The sequence below is a fragment of the Myxine glutinosa genome, chromosome 10 (assembly GCF_964187855.1).
Source record: "Myxine glutinosa chromosome 10, kmMyxGlut1.1, whole genome shotgun sequence".
NCBI classification, from domain to species: domain Eukaryota; kingdom Metazoa; phylum Chordata; class Myxini; order Myxiniformes; family Myxinidae; genus Myxine; species Myxine glutinosa.
In genome coordinates, this window is record NC_136270.1 from 91,916,370 (window position 1) to 91,935,190 (window position 18,821).

Below are 18,821 nucleotides of genomic sequence, written 5' to 3' on the forward strand. Positions count from 1 at the left end.
ATGTCATCAAACCAAAAGATGATGTGATCATCAAAGAAGTGTCATTGCAGACAATTTGTTGACATTCGGGCTGTATGGCGTGCATCTCTGTCATGATGAAAGTATATTTGTCTCTCCTGGATTTTGTGCAGTCTAAAGCTCTCAATATTTGGAATCTCCTGTAATGAGGCCAGAGCACAAAGTCTACTGTTTTCACATCCTGGCAGGTCGTTGGCCTCTCTATTTTTTCCTGCTTCTTCTCCAATGTTGCTACCTGTGCTTTCTCAGGCCTCCGACCCTCCCAACAGCTCCAGGATGCATACATTCTTCCAGTAACACCCTCCTTGTTAAACTTCCAAAATCTGGGTGACTGGACATCTTAACTCTTTTGTTCCTCGCTTCTATGTGGAACGACCTTCCAGAGGCTGTTTGATGCTCTTCTTATCTACAGGATTTCAAGCATGCAGTGCACCACCATATCACCACCCATCTTTATCTATGATACTTATTATCCTCATTGAAAACCCAAAACTCTTACTTGAGGTTATCAATGAGGATAATAAATATCAAAACTCAAACTCTTACTTGCAGGTTGTAGTGTTTCATACAGGACAACCTTCCACACCACCTTTGTAAATAGCACACCACACAACAAGATTTGACTATGAAGAGCGTTGGTGAAGCTCTGCTGCCGGGATTTTTCTGATTGTCAAAAACTTTAAGATCTGATTTTTAACATTGTCTTCGAAATTGATGGGCTACTTTAATAGTGTATGATCATTTAATTGACCATTTCACCGTTTCAAAATGTTTTTACTGATCATTCAGATAGTTTGTAGTCCCTAGTTACTTTCCCTGGTCTGATACTTTCCCACTTTCACTAGTCTTGATTCGATAGATTTTTACCAAAACAATTGTGGTCATATTGAAAATAAATTGTAATCTAATTTTGGTTTCTTATTTATGGCCACACATTGATTGACCTATTTTGTTCTAACAGTTTCACAGTTTGAAGTTATGGAGCACTTTGATGAAATTTAGATGTGAAAGCCAAAGCACGATTTTGAAATACACTCGCTGCTGAGTACTTTTTGAACACATTTCCTCACAGCCTGATGACAATGTTCCCCTAGCACCTACTTGGCACGCAGGACCTAGGCCATCCTTACCTTGAGCCACTGAAGGACCGTCAAGGCAATGGGCTTTTCGTGACTCTGCGCTCTGCCGACTCTGTGAATTCGCCGCTCAACCTAAAGTGGCTGCCAGCAAGCAAACTGCAGAGCCAGCGCAAATCACTGTCCGGCCTGGAAGATCCCACTGCTCTCGATGTCCTGCTCATCACACTCCAGGTAACTGCCACCACTTTGCCTCCACCCTAGAGGAGTGATGTACCAGAGCCTTGATAATCCAAAACTGTGTTCCCTCCCAACCTTCACATGAATGTTTTCCTCGTATTGCAAAGCAGCAGGTGCTTTAGTAAGGTTTGTTATTGTGACAATGTGACATGTTGGTCAAAGCCGCACTACCAGGTTTGATGCATCGGTGTTTGAAATTTGGCTTTTAATATTTGAAACTAACTTAGAATGAATATATATATATATATATATATATATATATATATATATATATTGTTACAGACGCGGTTTTGGATGTTAGTTTACCGAGCGGTTTGGTATGACCGCGTCTGCACAGTTTACCCGATTCCACTCGAACGTTGGCCGAATCGCGCTATGCTAGATCAATGAAGGAAAGGACACAACGGCTGGGTTAACTGACACGACACCAGGGGTACAGTTCTCAAGACCTCCGGAGGAGGTTATAATATTTGTATGCAGAACGTTTAGATTACACGGACAAGAGGTACAGCATAGGAAGGTGGGCACTTAAACACGGTCTTATCTTAGCCCCGACAGACCACAGATAAACGGGACAAGACTGACTCACACAGGGATTGATGGCAAGGAAGGGCAGAATCGATGGCTCAAGGTGCACCTTGGCTCAGGGACAGGATCCACACGGTCCGGTCCAGATATGCGGGGAGGTATCGTCGCGCTGGAGGTGGCGTCTGTTTCTCCTCAAGCTGGGGGCGCATCTCACGTCACCTCCGGTAAGTGGCTGCGTATATCCAGCGGGGAGTGACACGCCCTCGGCTCGTTAGCTCCGCCCCAGATGGAATCGGCCCGCCGCCTCTTATTGGGTGCGGGGGGTTACCGGGCTCCGCCCTTGACGAGGAGCTGACAGTCAGCCCCTGAGTGGTAACCCCGTCGGAGCACATGGGCAATGGCGGCTAACCAAGCCGGAGTGAGGACGCACACTCCCCGCGCCGCGCCGCGCCGCCCCCCTCTGTTGTTGTAGTTGTTGTTGTAGTTCCATGAGATGATGGGAGGATGCGGAGATGAGGTTGTGGGGAGGTATTGGGAGGTCCTAAACTCACTACTGGTGCCATACAATCACATTCTGGTGCAACGAAGAGTCAGAATTAATGGAAACGAGTCCTTAACTGACATAGACTAAGAATAACTAGCAAGATGTCCTATAGTTGTCTACGTGAGATGCGGTGAACCTGGGCACGACATTTAATGGGGGAAAAAGGGGAAGGTCGGTTCTACAGAGTGTTGTTTACAGACAATGGGACTAGGGAATGGGGGATTGGGGATAGTTGGGGAGTCGTGGGGAAATAGGGGAATATTTACAAGCGGATATGGATGGAGGCCAAATCCCATATCCGCAACATTGCACCCTTCTCTACCTCGGGGCGTCCCGACCCGATAAATTTTTACCTACGTTAGTGTGGCACTCAGATGTAACCCTCTACTATTAACTCGACCCTGAGTGCGACAGTTTTACAGATGTTTACAAATGAGTAAATATGTCCCCCTGCGACGTTGCACCCTTCTCCTCACAGAAACACACCCACAGGATAACCGAATCGCGGAAAGAATTCTCAAACTAAACATACAGCCGGTAGGGAGCATTATTTACAATTGACGCTACTTTATTTACAAGACTAACCCAGGACCTGTGATTGTTCTTTCTGGGGGGGAGACAGTCTGCTCTGCATCAATGCACCATTAAAGCACCCAAAAACGCACCAAAGCACCCTCAAGCACCAATCGGTGCACAGTCATCACTGTTCATGAATAAAAATAACCAAACAACCCCTAACCCTGCAGGTGTCTCTTGCTCTTCGGCTCCCTCTGCTGGTTATTACTTTCTTCCAGATGTTGTCATTTCCTTTCATTTTCTTACTGGCGGCCTATTTGAGCATAAAATGAAATGCACCCAACGTGTCCATTTTTATTTATTTTTTATTTATGGCCCACAGGGCCGACTACGTGTGCTTCACCTGTGTGGCATCGGTGCCCTGTGGCCAAGGTCTGCCAGCAAGATTTCGGGCCCTCATGGCCGGTTCCAGCAGAGGGGCCATGCCCCAACCCATGGGGTCCATCAGTGGTGCTCGGCCACAGGCATGGGGTCCATAATGTGGTGCATCGATGCAGACAGCTGGTTCTGAGAGTGCCGGGCGCACAATGGCCGACTCACGCACGCTCCCCTCGGCACCCAATGGCGCACAGGTCATGTGGGAGACAAAAGGGGAAAGACAATGAGCGAGGGGTAAGGTCACAAGGGTACACATCAATAAGGCAATGCAAGGCGAAATGCGTACGGAGGGCGAAGTGAGAAAGCTCGTCCCTACCGTACGTCACCCCCCTGTCACCTACCCTACCCTTGCCCTTACCCCATATGTACAAAAATCTACACATTTACAAATTCGTCACTACTGTCACGTCTTCCCCATATTTCCCCTATACCAAATTCGTCTCCACAATCCCTCTATCCAAAATTTGCCATCACCAAATTCATCATCAATCCTCATAAGGAGGAAGAGATGGAACAACAAAACACAATGTCACACCCACGTCATGATGCGTCTCACATTCCAAACATCTACACAATAAAATAACAAAACATGGCATGGTGTGGAGGTACGTCATCTCAGGTGAGTGCATGTAGATGGTGCGAGGAGACTTCAATCCTAACTATCCTCTAAATGACATTAACACACTTTACACTACCCGGGGTCTTTCCCTGCCAATCCATTGGCCAACTTACTCTATGGGTTCTAAAAACCAATTCCCATTGACCAAACTGTGGTGCCTCTCAATTTGGGGTCTCACTCCCCCGATTCATCTCCCGGTGCCTTCGCACAATTTCTGGGCCGCGACGTGTAGCTCTCCCAGCAGGTCTACCCACCTGCACACCTCCACCACTGCAGTTGCCTCCGAGCTTACCTGCTCCTTAACCTAACCTAACTACCTGGGGAAGGCCCTCTGGCGCTCTCCCCACTCAGTGCCCTCTCTGGCACTGGGCTACCCGGGTCCGTCCTCCGGATCCTCGGGCCCCACTGACACTAACGGCTCCCAGAGCCCACCTGCGGCCTCACCTGGCCGACATCCTCACAGTGGTGGAGTGCCCAACCAACTACACACACTAACAGGCTACACGCCCAGCCATTTCCACAACACTAATGCACCCATCCGCAATACCATTCTGCAACCGCACCACAAATGCCAATATCCAACCACAATTTACCTATACCCTCTACCTAACACTTACACTACCCGCCCCGGGTACTCGTGAAAGGGGTCCACTCTTCCCCCATCCACACCTTCGCACCATGCACACCACTCCGTACCACTTACTCCAACTCTCTCCACACCACTCATTCTCTGCTCCATATATTCCACACACCTGTACTTGCACACCTGTGCTCTCACACCTGGTGCCACCTGCACCCTTCTCTCCCCAAGCGCATTCGCGCTGATCCACACACTCACGACTCATACACTGCTCCACACACCTGTCCAGCTCTCACACAGCATCATCTCATCTAACTACTCCCCTCTGAAACTTGCGCTTCCCAGTCGTCCCTTTTAAACTATTGCGCTCCCTCGTCATTATAATCCACACTAATCTACCTGCGTCCCCACTACAGGTATCATTCACTAACTAAACCTTAACGTCACCTACTGTCATCTTCTAGGGCCCTATCAATATCCTAACCCACCCGGGCTAGTTTTCACTGCCATACACCCCATAAACTATTGCGCATTTGCCCCCCTCTTGTGAGGGATGGTGGATTGGCCATCCCACCACATCGGGCATCTCCCACTACCAATTTTGCACATCAAATTTCAACAAATCAAAAATTTGCCAATCACTGCCCATCATCTGCCAATCACTACTGCCAATCCTTTGCCAATCATCAAATTTTGTTTTTTTCTAATTTTGGGTCCAAAACACTAACCTCATCACCCAGTCTACTCACTAATGCCTCTCGGTGCGCCAATTCCTGTCCAAAGCCCGGCTTCGTAAAGCCGAGCAATGAATGCGGGTTGTTCCGTGCCAGCGGCTGGATGCGTCCGGCATTCGGTGCAGGGACGGGGGCTTACCCGTGCCGAGATCCCACGCACCATCTCGGCACGGAGCCATCCAATGTCCCGCTCTCGACCTGCCGGCACGTCTCACCAAAAAGTGGTCGCCATGACGACCCTTCCTATCGGCCTGCCCGCTCCGCCTAGTGGAGCCCGGACGCGGCCGTTCCAAGCGAGGCACAGCGTGGATCGCGTACGGCGGTTCTTTCGAAACCACCGTGGTTCGGATCCCCGCTGGTCCTCGCGGCACGCGAAGCTGCCCGACGCGCACCGAGGGCCCGATTCGGCTATAAGTCGTTCTAACCTTTAACCCGGTTACCGTCGATGCTTCACCTGGATGCTTACATGCATATGCTACCCCTTGCTTGCTCATACCTTTCCTTACACACCCAGGTACCCTCATTCCGCTCACCGACTTGGTCACACACCTGACCACCGAACACCTTGGCACACATTCGTTGGTCGCACACCTCACCAACACACCTCTTCGCGCCCCCTCCTCAGTCACCTCCTCTGTGACAATCACAGGTGTGCTCTCACTCGCACACCCAACCACGTGCCTCACTACCAATTCCAGCGTGCATTCCCACTCACGCTCTACCATTCCAGGTGTGCATCCTTCCATTCCAGGTGTACATCCTCGCTCACCTGTCACAACCAACTCACGCTCCGTGTCACTCTCACTACTCTCACCTCCACTCTTGACAACGCACTCACCCTTACTCCCGACAGCGCACTCTTTCCTCATGCACCTGTCCGTTACACACCTTTCTCACACACACTCTCCCGTTACACCCTCTGTAACACTTACCACACCGCGCTTCCATGTGCTCCCTCGCACACACGCTACGACCGACTCACTCTCGCCAGCACCTTCACTCCTTGGCTCGCACTTTTTCCTCACACACCCCAGAGTCGGACTTTCTCGCACACCTCCTTTTTCGCACACCAGACCTGTCGCACACTTCACCAACGGCCTCTCGCGAACACCCGGGTCCATCTCGACCCCCAAGCTTCTTAAATCACGTGGCGCATCATACGCACGACCATATTGGTCACCACTTACACCGGGTCCTCTTCCTCTTCGCTTCTCCTCCATCACCTGCGAATCCCTCATCCGGTTAATGAGCACATCATCACGATCCAAACACAGACTTTGGACCAATTCTTTTACCTCCTCTTTTATCTCTTTCTTATCCTCTCTCCGTCGCTTCTTAATTTCGCTCACCCCTTCTTCCACTTCTTCTAATTTCTGCTTCACCTCTTTTATGTCCCGGTACGTCTCCTCAAGTTCGTCCTCTAAAGCTACCTTGACCGTTTCCATGTGCGTCCTCACCTGCCGGTCCTTCGTCTCCATTACCTCTGTCACCTCGTCCAACCTCGTTGTCAGTCCCTCACGTACCATCTGACATTCCCTCTTCGTCGCTATCAAGTCGTCTTTTAGTTCTTTCTGTGTCGCTTTTAACCCTCCTAGTACCGCAGTGTTCCTTTAAACCTGCTCCGTTAGTCCTTTTTGTCCCTCCGTCAGCTGTTCCACCTCCTGCGTCAGGTCCTCTATGCCCCCTTGTAACTTTACAGTCCCCTTTCTCACCTCCTTCTCCATGCGCTCCTTACAGTGCCTCACCTCCTCGCGCACTCCTCCGACCTCCTCACTCACTCCTCTTCTGATCTCCTCTCCCATCACTTGCATCTCCTGCCCAGATGCCACCCTCATCTGCTCCATTTCCTCCCTGTGAGCATCCAGTTTGGTTTCTACCCCCATTCTGACCTCCTCTATCTGCTGCCCCATTTGTTTAACTTCCCTTTCCGCTTGGTCCCTCATGTCCCTCAATTTGCCTTCCATACTGTTTTCTAACCCCTCTAACCCATTTTTCACTCCCTCTATCTGATTCTCCTGGGCAGCCATTCTATTTTCCACCCCCATTAACCCATGTTTCACCCCTTCTATCCCATTGTCTAACCCCTCTAATTTCTTGTCTAATCCCTCACCGGTACCCCTCGCTTCGTCCCTCATTACTCCCATTTGGCCCTCTAATCGCTCACCCTGAGCATCCATCCGCTTCCCCATTACCCCCATTTGGTTTCGCAACCGCTCACTATCAGCCCTCATTCCCACAATTTGGTCTCCCATTTGTTCCATAAGGGCCCTCATTTGCAGGAGGAAAAGGTTCGAATCCACCAGCGGCGCTACCACGGTCGCGGGCGTGGTCGCCGTGGCCATGTGCGAGGCGCCATTTTGCGCGCCCGTAACCTCGTGTGCGACGATGCTATTTTGCGACCCTGCCACCCTCACTGCTTCGCTCTCCTCATGTCCCTCATTTTGGTCCTGGATCGACCCTGCCTCACTCTCCTCTACCGGAACCCAGCCGTCTTGGTCTGCCATAGCGCGACTTTCAAAATTCGGGTTTTTATTTTTTTTTGTAAAACACAATCAAATTTCGCCGTTATAATTTCGAGCGCGTGAAACGCGCTCCGGATCGAATCCCACTTCCCGACACCAAATGTTACAGACGCGGTTTTGGATGTTAGTTTACCGAGCGGTTTGGTATGACCGCGTCTGCACAGTTTACCCAATTCCACTCGAACGTTGGCTGAATCGCGCTATGCTAGATCAATGAAGGAAAGGACACAACGGCTGGGTTAACTGACACGACACCAGGGGTACAGTTCTCAAGACCTCCGGAGGAGGTTATAATATTTGTATGCAGAACGTTTAGATTACACGGACAAGAGGTACAGCATAGGAAGGTGGGCACTTAAACACGGTCTTATCTTAGCCCTGACAGACCACAGATAAACGGGACAAGACTGACTCACACAGGGATTGATGGCAAGGAAGGGCAGAATCGATGGCTCAAGGTGCACCTTGGCTCAGGGACAGGATCCACACGGTCCGGTCCAGATATGCGGGGAGGTATCGTCGTGCTGGAGGTGGCGTCTGTTTCTCCTCAAGCTGGGGGCGCATCTCACGTCACCTCCGGTAAGTGGCTGCGTATATCCAGCGGGGAGTGACACGCCCTCGGCTCGTTAGCTCCGCCCCAGATGGAATCGGCCCGCCGCCTCTTATTGGGTGCGGGGGGTTACCGGGCTCCGCCCTTGACGAGGAGCTGACAGTCAGCCCCTGAGTGGTAACCCCGTCGGAGCACATGGGCAATGGCGGCTAACCAAGCCGGAGTGAGGACGCACACTCCCCGCGCCGCGCCGCGCCGCCCCCCTCTGTTGTTGTCGTTGTTATTGTAGTTCCATGAGATGATGGGAGGATGCGGAGATGAGGTTGTGGGGAGGTATTGGGAGGTCCTAAACTCACTACTGGTGCCATACAATCACATTCTGGTGCAACGAAGAGTCAGAATTAATGGAAACGAGTCCTTAACTGACATAGACTAAGAATAACTAGCAAGATGTCCTATAGTTGTCTACGTGAGATGCGGTGAACCTGGGCACGACATTTAATGGGGGAAAAAGGGGAAGGTCGGTTCTACAGAGTGTTGTTTACAGACAATGGGACTAGGGAATGGGGGATTGGGGATAGTTGGGGAGTCGTGGGGAAATAGGGGAATATTTACAAGCGGATATGGATGGAGGCCAAATCCCATATCCGCAACAATATATATATATATATATATATATATATATATATATATATATAGATTTATGTATATATATATATAATCGGGAGATTGAATAAGACGCGGACGGAGCTTCAGGGCTTGAAGGTAGAATGAATGAATGGGTGAATGAATGAATGAATGAATGAATGGGTTACGGTTAACAATTTGATTGGGTTGATGTAGGAACATGCTTTAATCATCAAAATTTATGCTATGAGGGATTTTTGTCCGAAGTTTATGTATCCAAAAGGACTCACGTTTCAGAATCGTGGTGTGTGATCGATTTGTGATTGATTCAATGGCAGAGATTTGAATGTCATTTATAGAGTGATCCGGTTGATTAAAGTGTATCGTGTAAGGTTGTGCCCTGACTAGTGTGGAAGTTATTGATTTCTGAGCGGGTGTTATTAAATCGTGTGTAGAGTGTATTCTCAGTTTTTCCAACATATTGTTGGTGCACTTTTGGCAAGTGATTAGGTATATGACCCATGTAGATTTGCAGTTCATATAGGAGGTGATGGACAAAAATCCCTCATAGCATAAATTTTGATGATTAAAGCATGTTCCTACATCAACCCAATCAAATTGTTAACCGTAACCCATTCATTCATTCATTCATTCATTCACCCATTCATTCATTCTACCTTTATATGTCATTTATATAAGTATATAAATATATTATATGAATATAAATGGCATATGAATATATGCTTGTGTGTTTATGTATGTATGTATCTCTATATTTGTATATGCACGTGCACCGGTACTGTAACGCAAACCGTAACTGTAAGGTGCGCTTCACTTCCGTTGAACTTGGGGCCGGTGAGTGAGCTTTGGCGTGGCTCTTCCTTTTGTATGCATTTTCTACATATATGACACATCTTACACACATATCACTATACATACTTGCCTGCTGTTTTTGTAGACTCAGAAGAAGACCTTTGTTGGTCGAAAGCTTGTCGAGAATTAAAGATCGAAGCCCTGAAGCTACGTCCGCGTCTTATTCGATCTCCCGATTATATATTCAATGCAAATGAGCCGCCCTGCTCGTACTGTGGAGTTTCTCCTATTTCTCACAGTTATAGTTATAGTTATAGTTATATATATATATATATATATATATATATATATATATATATATATATATATATATATATATATATACACAGTGGAACCTTGACTTACGAGTTTAATTCGTTCTGTGACCGAGCTCGTAACTCAATTTGCTCGTTTCTCAAATCAAATTTCCCCATTAAAATGCATTGAAATGCTATTAATCCGTTCCAGCCCGCCAAAAACCACACCAATTTTTTTTTAAATATACAGTATATATAAAAATATCTCGCGCTTTATATTTCACCTGTATGCAGCATACAAGTTGGCAGGATGGCCTGGACTGGAGGTACGCACACTTGACTCTAAACTGTCCAGCCTGGGTTTGAATCCCGACCCAGCTATAACCTGTCATGTCGGTGTTTCACAGGCAGGGTGATTCATCAATGTGTGTACCGCTAAACTGGGCGCCCCGTTTGCGTCCCATTAGTTGTTGGATGTTGAGGATCTCACCGTGTCTTCCACAAAGAGAAGGCGAGCTATCGCCGGCACTCTGAACAAGTTGTGGCCTGGCATGCTCTTCTCCTCTGCCGTTATATACGTCCTCCTCGGCATCTTTTTCCAGAAGAGCCCTGTCTCGTCACAGTTGAAGATTTGCTGGGGGATGTATCGTTCGGCTTCTATCAGTTCGGCAAAAGTTATAATAAAATCTTCAGCTGCCTTCACATCCGCCTCACCAAGTCGACAACACGCACACCTCGCTCATGTTTTTCGACGATTGCGTGTTTTATATCCAAGCACATCATCCTCTTCTTCTTCTCAGTACTGCCCTTGGCACTCAATTTCTTAGGACCCATGGTTAAAACTAAGAAAATTTTCCAAAATAACCAAAATGCGAAAACAAAGCAGCAGCGATATACGGCAGAGATGCTTGCACGGCAAGATAACCACGTGACCAGAACCCACCTGGTGGCGTAAGCTCCAAAATAACCAAAATGCGAAAACAAAACAGCAGCGATATACGGCAGAGATGCTTGCACGGCAAGATAACCACGTGACCGGAACCCACTTGGTGGCGGGTGGCGTAAGCTCGTAACTCAGATCTCGGCTCGCATCTCAAAGCAATAAACCGCCCGAGCGACGGCTCTCGTATCTCGGAAAACTCGTAAGTTGGTGCACTCCTAAGTCAAGGTTCCACTGTATATATATATATATATATATATATATATATATATATATATATATATATATATATATATATATATATATATATATATATATATATATATATATACTGAAACGCAAAAGAAACTTACCACCTTTGAAACCTTTAAATATCAACAAAAACACAGCGTGTAGTAAATGTGTGAACTTATTTGTGGACAATAGTGTCCTCGCTGTCAGACAAAACGGTCACGGATGGTCACTTGAACCTTCAATGGTCACTTCATAGCACAGCTGTTGAACAGCCGTTTTGACTGTCAGTGATTAGCCAAGGGGTACGGGATGATTTTAATGAGCTGCACGTGATGTCGTGATATTGGCTTTAAAAAGGCCAGTGCAAAATGGGCATTTTGACAGAAAAATTTGACCATTTTGACCAACTTCAAAAAGACTGAAAACACAAAAGAAACTTACCACCTTTGAAACCTTTAAATATCAACAATAACACTGCGTATAGTAAATGTGTGAACTTATTTGTGGACAATAGTGTCCTCACTGTCAGACAAAACGGTCACGGATGGTCACTTGAACCTTCAATGGTCACTTCATAGCACAGCTGTTGAACAGCCGTTTTGACTGTCAGTGATTAGCCAAGGGGTACGGGATGATTTTAATGAGCTGCACGTGATGTCTTGATATTGGCTTTAAAAAGGCCAGTGCAAAATGGGCATTTTGACCGAAAAATTTGACCATTTTGACCATTTTGACCAACTTCAAAAAGACCGAAAACGCAAAAGAAACTTACCACTTGTTTGAAATGTAATAAAATTGTAACAGTTCAAAATAAAACACACCAACAATTGCTAATTGAAACATTGGCATTTTATTGATGACATGTCAAGTTTTTGACCAAGATACACCATCTCATCAGTTTGTTCTACAGTACAGAACAGCACAGGGTGCAATGTCAGTCCCCTTTCAATAGCGTGTATGGCCACCATTGTTTTGGATACAGGCAGTGCATCGTCGGCGTATACTGCCTACCAGTCTTTGGATGGATTGCTGCTGGAATCTGTCCCACTCAGTCCTCAATGTCTGAAGCAGCTCTGCCCGTGTCCTGGCCCTGCCAACTACGCGTCTCCCAAGCTCATCCCACAGGTGCTCTATGGGATTCAGGTAAGGGGAGAGCGCAGGCCACTGCATGGTGTTGATGTTCTCGCTTTGGAGAAATGCAGGGGTAAAGCGAGCAGCATGGGGACGAGCGTTGTCATGCTGAAAGGTTCTCAGTTCTGGGTGGTCTAGCAGGAATGGCAGCAGATGAGGTCGCAGGATGTTATCCACATACCGCTGGGCGTTAAGATTCCCATCCACAACCACCAGTGGCGTCCTGTACCGGCCTGATATGGCTGCCCACACCATCACACTTGGGCCACCCCACCTGTTGGCTTGACGCACGCAACAATCGGCATATCGCTCGCCTGTTCTTCTCCAGACACACTCACGCCCATCCGGACTGTCAACACAGAACCTTGACTCATCGCTGAAAGCGACCTCGTTCCACTGCGCCAAGGTCCACCGCTGATGCTGCTGGCACCATCTCTGACGGTTGCGGCGATGGGCAACCGTTATCATGGGACCTCTGTATGGTCTTCTGGCAGTCAGACCATAGTCATGCAGTCGTCTTCGTGCAGTATCATTGGAGATCCATGGGTTTGCACGCCCCGGAGTTTCTGCCGCAGTGCGGGATGCTGGACGGAATCGATCCCGCAGGTGACTTTGGACCATCGGCCTGTCCTGCCTTGCAGTGGTGACTCTTGGCCTCCCTGATCGAGGTCTGTCATCTGCAGAGTTGTGGAGGGTGTCTCTGTCCACCAGGGCCGATATCGTCTGGTGTGAACAGCCAAGGCGACGTGCCACCTCACGGTAGCTCAGTCCGCCTTGCAGCATGCCCAGGGCACGCTGCCGTTGATCCCTTGACAATCGTGGCATGTTGATTGAAATGCCCATTTTGCACTGGCCTTTTTAAAGCCAATATCAAGACATCACGTGCAACTCATTAAAATCATCCCGTACCCCTTGGCTAATCACTGACAGTCAAAACGGCTGTTCAACAGCTGTGCTATGAAGTGACCATTGAAGGTTCAAGTGACCATCCATGACCGTTTTGTCTGACAGTGAGGACACTATTGTCCACAAATAAGTTCACACATTTACTATACGCAGTGTTATTGTTGATATTTAAAGGTTTCAAAGGTCGTAAGTTTCTTTTGTGTTTTCGGTCTTTTTGAAGTTGGTCAAAATGGTCAAATTTTTCGGTCAAAATGCCCATTTTGCACTGGCCTTTTTAAAGCCAATATCAAGACATCACGTGCAGCTCATTAAAATCATCCCGTACCCCTTGGCTAATCACTGACAGTCAAAACGGCTGTTCAACAGCTGTGCTATGAAGTGACCATTGAAGGTTCAAGTGACCATCCGTGACCGTTTTGTCTGACAGTGAGGACACTATTGTCCACAAATAAGTTCACACATTTACTACACGCAGTGTTATTGTTGATATTTAAAGGTTTCAAAGGTGGTAAGTTTCTTTTGCGTTTCAGTATATATAATATATATATATATATATATATATATATATTGTTACAGACGCGGTTGTGGATGTTGGTTTACCGAGCGGTTTGGTATGACCACGTCTGCACAGTTTACCCGATTCCACTCGAACGTTGGCCAAATCGCGCTATGGTAAATCAATTGAGGAAAAGGACACAACGGCTGGGTTAAAATGACACGACACCAAGGGTTCAGTTCTCAAGACCTCCGGAGGAGGTTATATTAGGGCGGAAGGTCAGATTACAACGATGAGAGGTACAACATAGGAAGATAGGCACTTAGTTACGGTCTTATAATAGCCCCGGCAGACGACAGATAAACAGGACAAAAACTGACTCACACGGGGATTGATGGCAAGGAAAGCGGGTCTTCGATGGCCAGCACAAGGTGCACCTTGTGCTCAGGGACAGGATAGCGCGGCCCAGTCCAGAGATGCGGGAGGTCTCACAGCGCTCGAGGTGGTGACTTGTCTTCTCAAGCTGGGGGCGCATCTCACGTCACGTCCGGTAAGTGGCCGCGTATATCCGGCGGGGAGTGACACGCCCTCGGCTCGTTAGCTCCGCCCCAGATGGAATCGGCCCGTTGCTTCTCATTGGGTGCGTGCGGGGGGGGTTACCTGCTCCGCCCTTGACGAGGGGCTGACAGGGAGCCCCTTCGTGGTAACCCCGTCGGAGCGCATGGTCAATGGCGGCTAACCGAGCCGGTGTGAGGACGCACACTCCCCCGCGCCGCGCCGTTGTTGTAGTTGTTGTAGTTGTTGTTGTAGTTGTTGTTGTAGTTGTTGTTGTAGTTGTTGTTTGGGGAAGAAGATGGGAGGAGGTATGGGAAGGTCCTAAACTCACTACTGGTGCCATATAATCACATTCTGGTGCAACGAAGAGTCAGAATTAATGGAAACGAGTCCTTAACTGACATAGACTAAGAATAACTAGCAAGATGTCCGAAAGTTGTCTACGTGAGATGCGGTGGACCTGGGCACGACATTTAATGGGGGAAAAAGGGGAAGGTCGGTTCTACAGAGTGTTATTTACAGGCAATGGGATAGGGAATGGGGGATTGGGGATAGTTGGGGAGTATTGGGGAAATAGGGGAATATTTACAAGCGGATCTGGAGGCCAAATGCCATATCCGCAACATTGCACCCTTCTCTACCCTCGGGGCGTCCCGACCCGATAAATTTTTACCTACTTTAGTGTGGCACGCAGATGTAGTTCCCTCTACTATTAACTCTACCCTGAGTGCGACAGTTTTACAGATATTCACAAATGAGTAAATATGTCCCCCTGCGACGTTGCACCCTTCTCCTCACAGAAACACACCCACAGGATAACCGAATCCGGAAATAATTCGCAAACTAAACATACAGCCGGTAGGGAGCATTATTTACAAGACTACGCTGATATTTACACTACGATCCAGGACTTGTTTTTGGAGGAACACATGCAGATGTTATGCATAGAGAGAGCACGCATGCCAGCATCGATACACCAACCCACGAGTGCTCTGTGGCCTTACGGCCTTTAATAATGTGCAGAGCACCCCATCCAAGCACCAAAAGCACCACCCCAGCACCAATCGGTGCAGTCACCATTGTTCAATGAATAAAAATAATTCAACAACCCCTAACCCTGCAGGTGTCTCTTGCTCTTCGTGTGGTGCACTTGGCCTTCTGGCTTCTTTCGAAATAAAGAAAGGCGCCAACCGCGTCCATTTCTCTATTGTGGCCGTCAGGGGGCCAACTGTTAGTGGTTCACCTTGTATGGCATAGGTGCCACGTTGACCCATAGGTCCTTCCACGGGTGGTGCTTGGCCGCAAAAGAACTGCGGTCCATTGTGGGTGGCCACAAATATTGCGGTCCATATGGTGTATCGATCCAAGCAGCAAGCAGCGAAAGTGCAGGCCCACAACTGCGGAGCCAGCACCTCTCTCTCCTCTCTCTCTCTGCCCCAAAGCCAGATCCTCGGAGGTGGGAGACAAAAGAACAAGACAAGTGAGTAAGGTGGTAAGGGCGCAAAAGTGCACGCAACACAAGGTAATGCACACTAGGGGCACATGGGAACTAGGTGAGACAGGTACGTTCCTACCGTACGCCCCCCCCCCCCACCAGGTAACCTACATGGCCCCTCCCTTACCCCTTACTGTATCCACACAACACAACACTACCCATAAACATCTACTTTACAAATCAACAAATATCCCTACTGTCTTCCCCGTTCCTCCCATAAACCAAATTCGTCTTCTCTCCCTCCTAACCAATCAAATTTGCCATTTTCAACTCTCATCACAATTTGCCATCTCCAACTGAACATCACAATTTGCCATTACCAATTCATCATCAGTCCCTCCTAGGGAGGGAGAGATGGAATCACCCCAATGTCTCATCCACGTCGTGATGCGTCTCACAAATCCAACAGCAGTCCTTACTTCCTGCAACACAAAACAAAGAAAACACAGGTGTGGAGTCATCATCATCACCTCAGGTAAGTGGCTGCGTATGGTGCGACAGGTTCATCAATCCTAACTATTTCCTAAATGACTTTAACAACTTTACACTACCCGGGGTCTTTCTCCTGCCAAACCATTGGCCCTCTTACACTATGGGTTCTAAAAACCAATTCCCATTGGCCAAACTGTGGTGCTCTTCAATTTGGGGTCTCACTCCCCCGATTCATCTCCCGGTGCCCTCGCACAATTTCTGGGCTGTGGCGTGTACCTCTCCCAGCGGGTCTACCCACCTGCACACCTCCACCACTGCAGTTGCCTCCGAGCTTACCTGCTCCTTACCCTAACCTAACTACCTGGGGAAGGCCCTCTGGCGCTCTCCCCACTCGGTGCCCTCTCTGGCACTGGGCTGCCCGATCCACACCCGGGATCCTCAGGCACCCACTCACAACTACCGGCTCCCAGAGCCCACCTGCGGCCTCACCTGGCCGACATCCTCACAGTGGTGGAGTGCCCAACCAACTACACACACTAACAGGCTACACGCCCAGCCATTTCCACAACACTAATGCACCCATCCACAATACCATTCTGCAACCGCACCACAGATGCCAATATCCAACCACAATTTACCTATACCCTCTACCTAACACTTACACTACCCGCCCCGGGTATCCGTGATGGGGGTCCACTCTTCCCCCATTCACACCTTCGCACCATGCACACCACTCCGTACCACTTACTCCAACTCTCTCCACACATCTGTACTTGCACACCTGTGCTCTCACACCTGGTGCCACCTGCACCCTTCTCTCCCCAAGCGCATTCGCGCTGATCCACACACTCACTACTCACACACTGCTCCACACACCTGTCCAGTTGCACACCTGTGCAATCACACCTGTTCAATTCTCACACACACGGCATCATCTCAGCTAACTACTCCCTTCTGAAACTTGCGCTTCCCAGTCGTCCCTTTAAACTATTGCGCTCCCACGTCATTATCATCCACACTAATCTACCTGCGTCCCCACTACAGGTATCAGTCACTAACTAAACTTAACGTTACCTACTGTCATCTTCTAGGGCCCTATCCATATAACCTAACCCACCCGGGCTAGTTTTCACTGCCATACACCCCATAAGCTATTGCTCCTTTGCCCCACCATGGGAAGGGTGGCAGGGATGCCCCCCTTACCCACCGGGCCCATCGCTCACTACCAATTTTGCACATCAAATTTCAACAAATCAAAAATTTGCCAATCATCTGCCAATCACTGTACCATTACCAATCATCACTCTGCCAATCCTTTGCCAATCATCAAATTTTGTTTTTCTCTAATTTTGGGGCCAAAACACTAACCTCATCACCCAGTCTACTCACTAATGCCTCTCGGTGCGCCAATCCCTGTCCAAACCCGGCTCCGTAAAGCCAAGCCATGAATGCGGGTTGTTCTGTGCCAGCGGCTGGATGCGTCCGGCACTCGGTGCAGGGATGGGGGCTTACCCGGGCCGAGATCCCACGCACCATCTCGGCGTGGAGCCATCCAATGTCCCGATCTCGACCTGCCGGCACCTCTTAACAAAACGTGGTCGCCATGACGACCCTTCCTATCCAGCTGCCCGCTCCGCCTAGTGGAGCACGAACGCGGCCGTTCAAAGCGAGGCCCGGCACGCACCGAGGGCCCGCTTCGGCTAAAAGTCGACCTAACCTCTAACCTGGTTACCGTCGATGCTTCACCTGGATTCTTACACCCCGCAGCCCGTTCCTTGCTCACACATCCAGCCGTGCCCATGCTCCTCGTACCTTTCCTTGCACACCTCGGTACCCTCATTCCACTCACAGCCTTGGTCACACACCTGACCACCGAACACTTTGGCACACATTCGTTGGTCGCACACCTCACCAACACACCTCTTCGCGCCCCCTCCTCTATCACCTCCTCTGTGACAATCACAGGTGTGCTCTCATTCGCACACCCAACCACGTGCCTCACTACCAATTCCAGCGTGCATTCCCACTCACGCTCTACCATTCCAGGTGTGCTTCCTTCCTCACCTGTCGCAACCAACTCACGCTCCTTGTCACTCTCACTACTCTCACCTCCACTCTTGACAACGCACTCACCCTTACTCATGCACCCGTCCGTTACACACCTCTCTCGCGCACACTCTCCCGTCACACCCTCTGTAACACTCACCACACCGCGCTTCCATGTGCCCCCTCGCACACGCGCTACGACCAACTTACTCTCGCCAGCACCCTCACTCCTTGGCACGCACTTTTTCCTCACACACCCCAGAGTCGGACTTTCTTGCACACCTCCTTTTTCGCACACCAGACCTGTCGCACACTTCACCAACGGCCTCTCACGAACACCCGGGTCTATCTCGACCCCCAAGCTTCTTAAATCCCCTGGCGCATCATACGCACGACCATATTGGTCACCACTTACACCGGGTCCTCTTCCTCTTCGCTTCTCCTCCATCACCTGCGAATCCCTCATCCGGTTAATGAGCACATCA

General features: G+C 49.1%; 1 protein-coding gene across 1 annotated transcript in view; it reads left to right on the forward strand.

The window, feature by feature from the left end:
• The window catches only part of ANKFN1 (ankyrin repeat and fibronectin type III domain containing 1), a 214,022-nt gene that overhangs the window by 130,616 nt on the left and 64,585 nt on the right, over positions 1-18,821 (forward strand). The window contains exon 12 of the mRNA XM_068126490.2: positions 1,113-1,328. Within this exon, the coding sequence (XP_067982591.2) occupies positions 1,113-1,328 (216 nt within the window). The remainder of the gene's footprint in view (positions 1-1,112; positions 1,329-18,821) is intronic.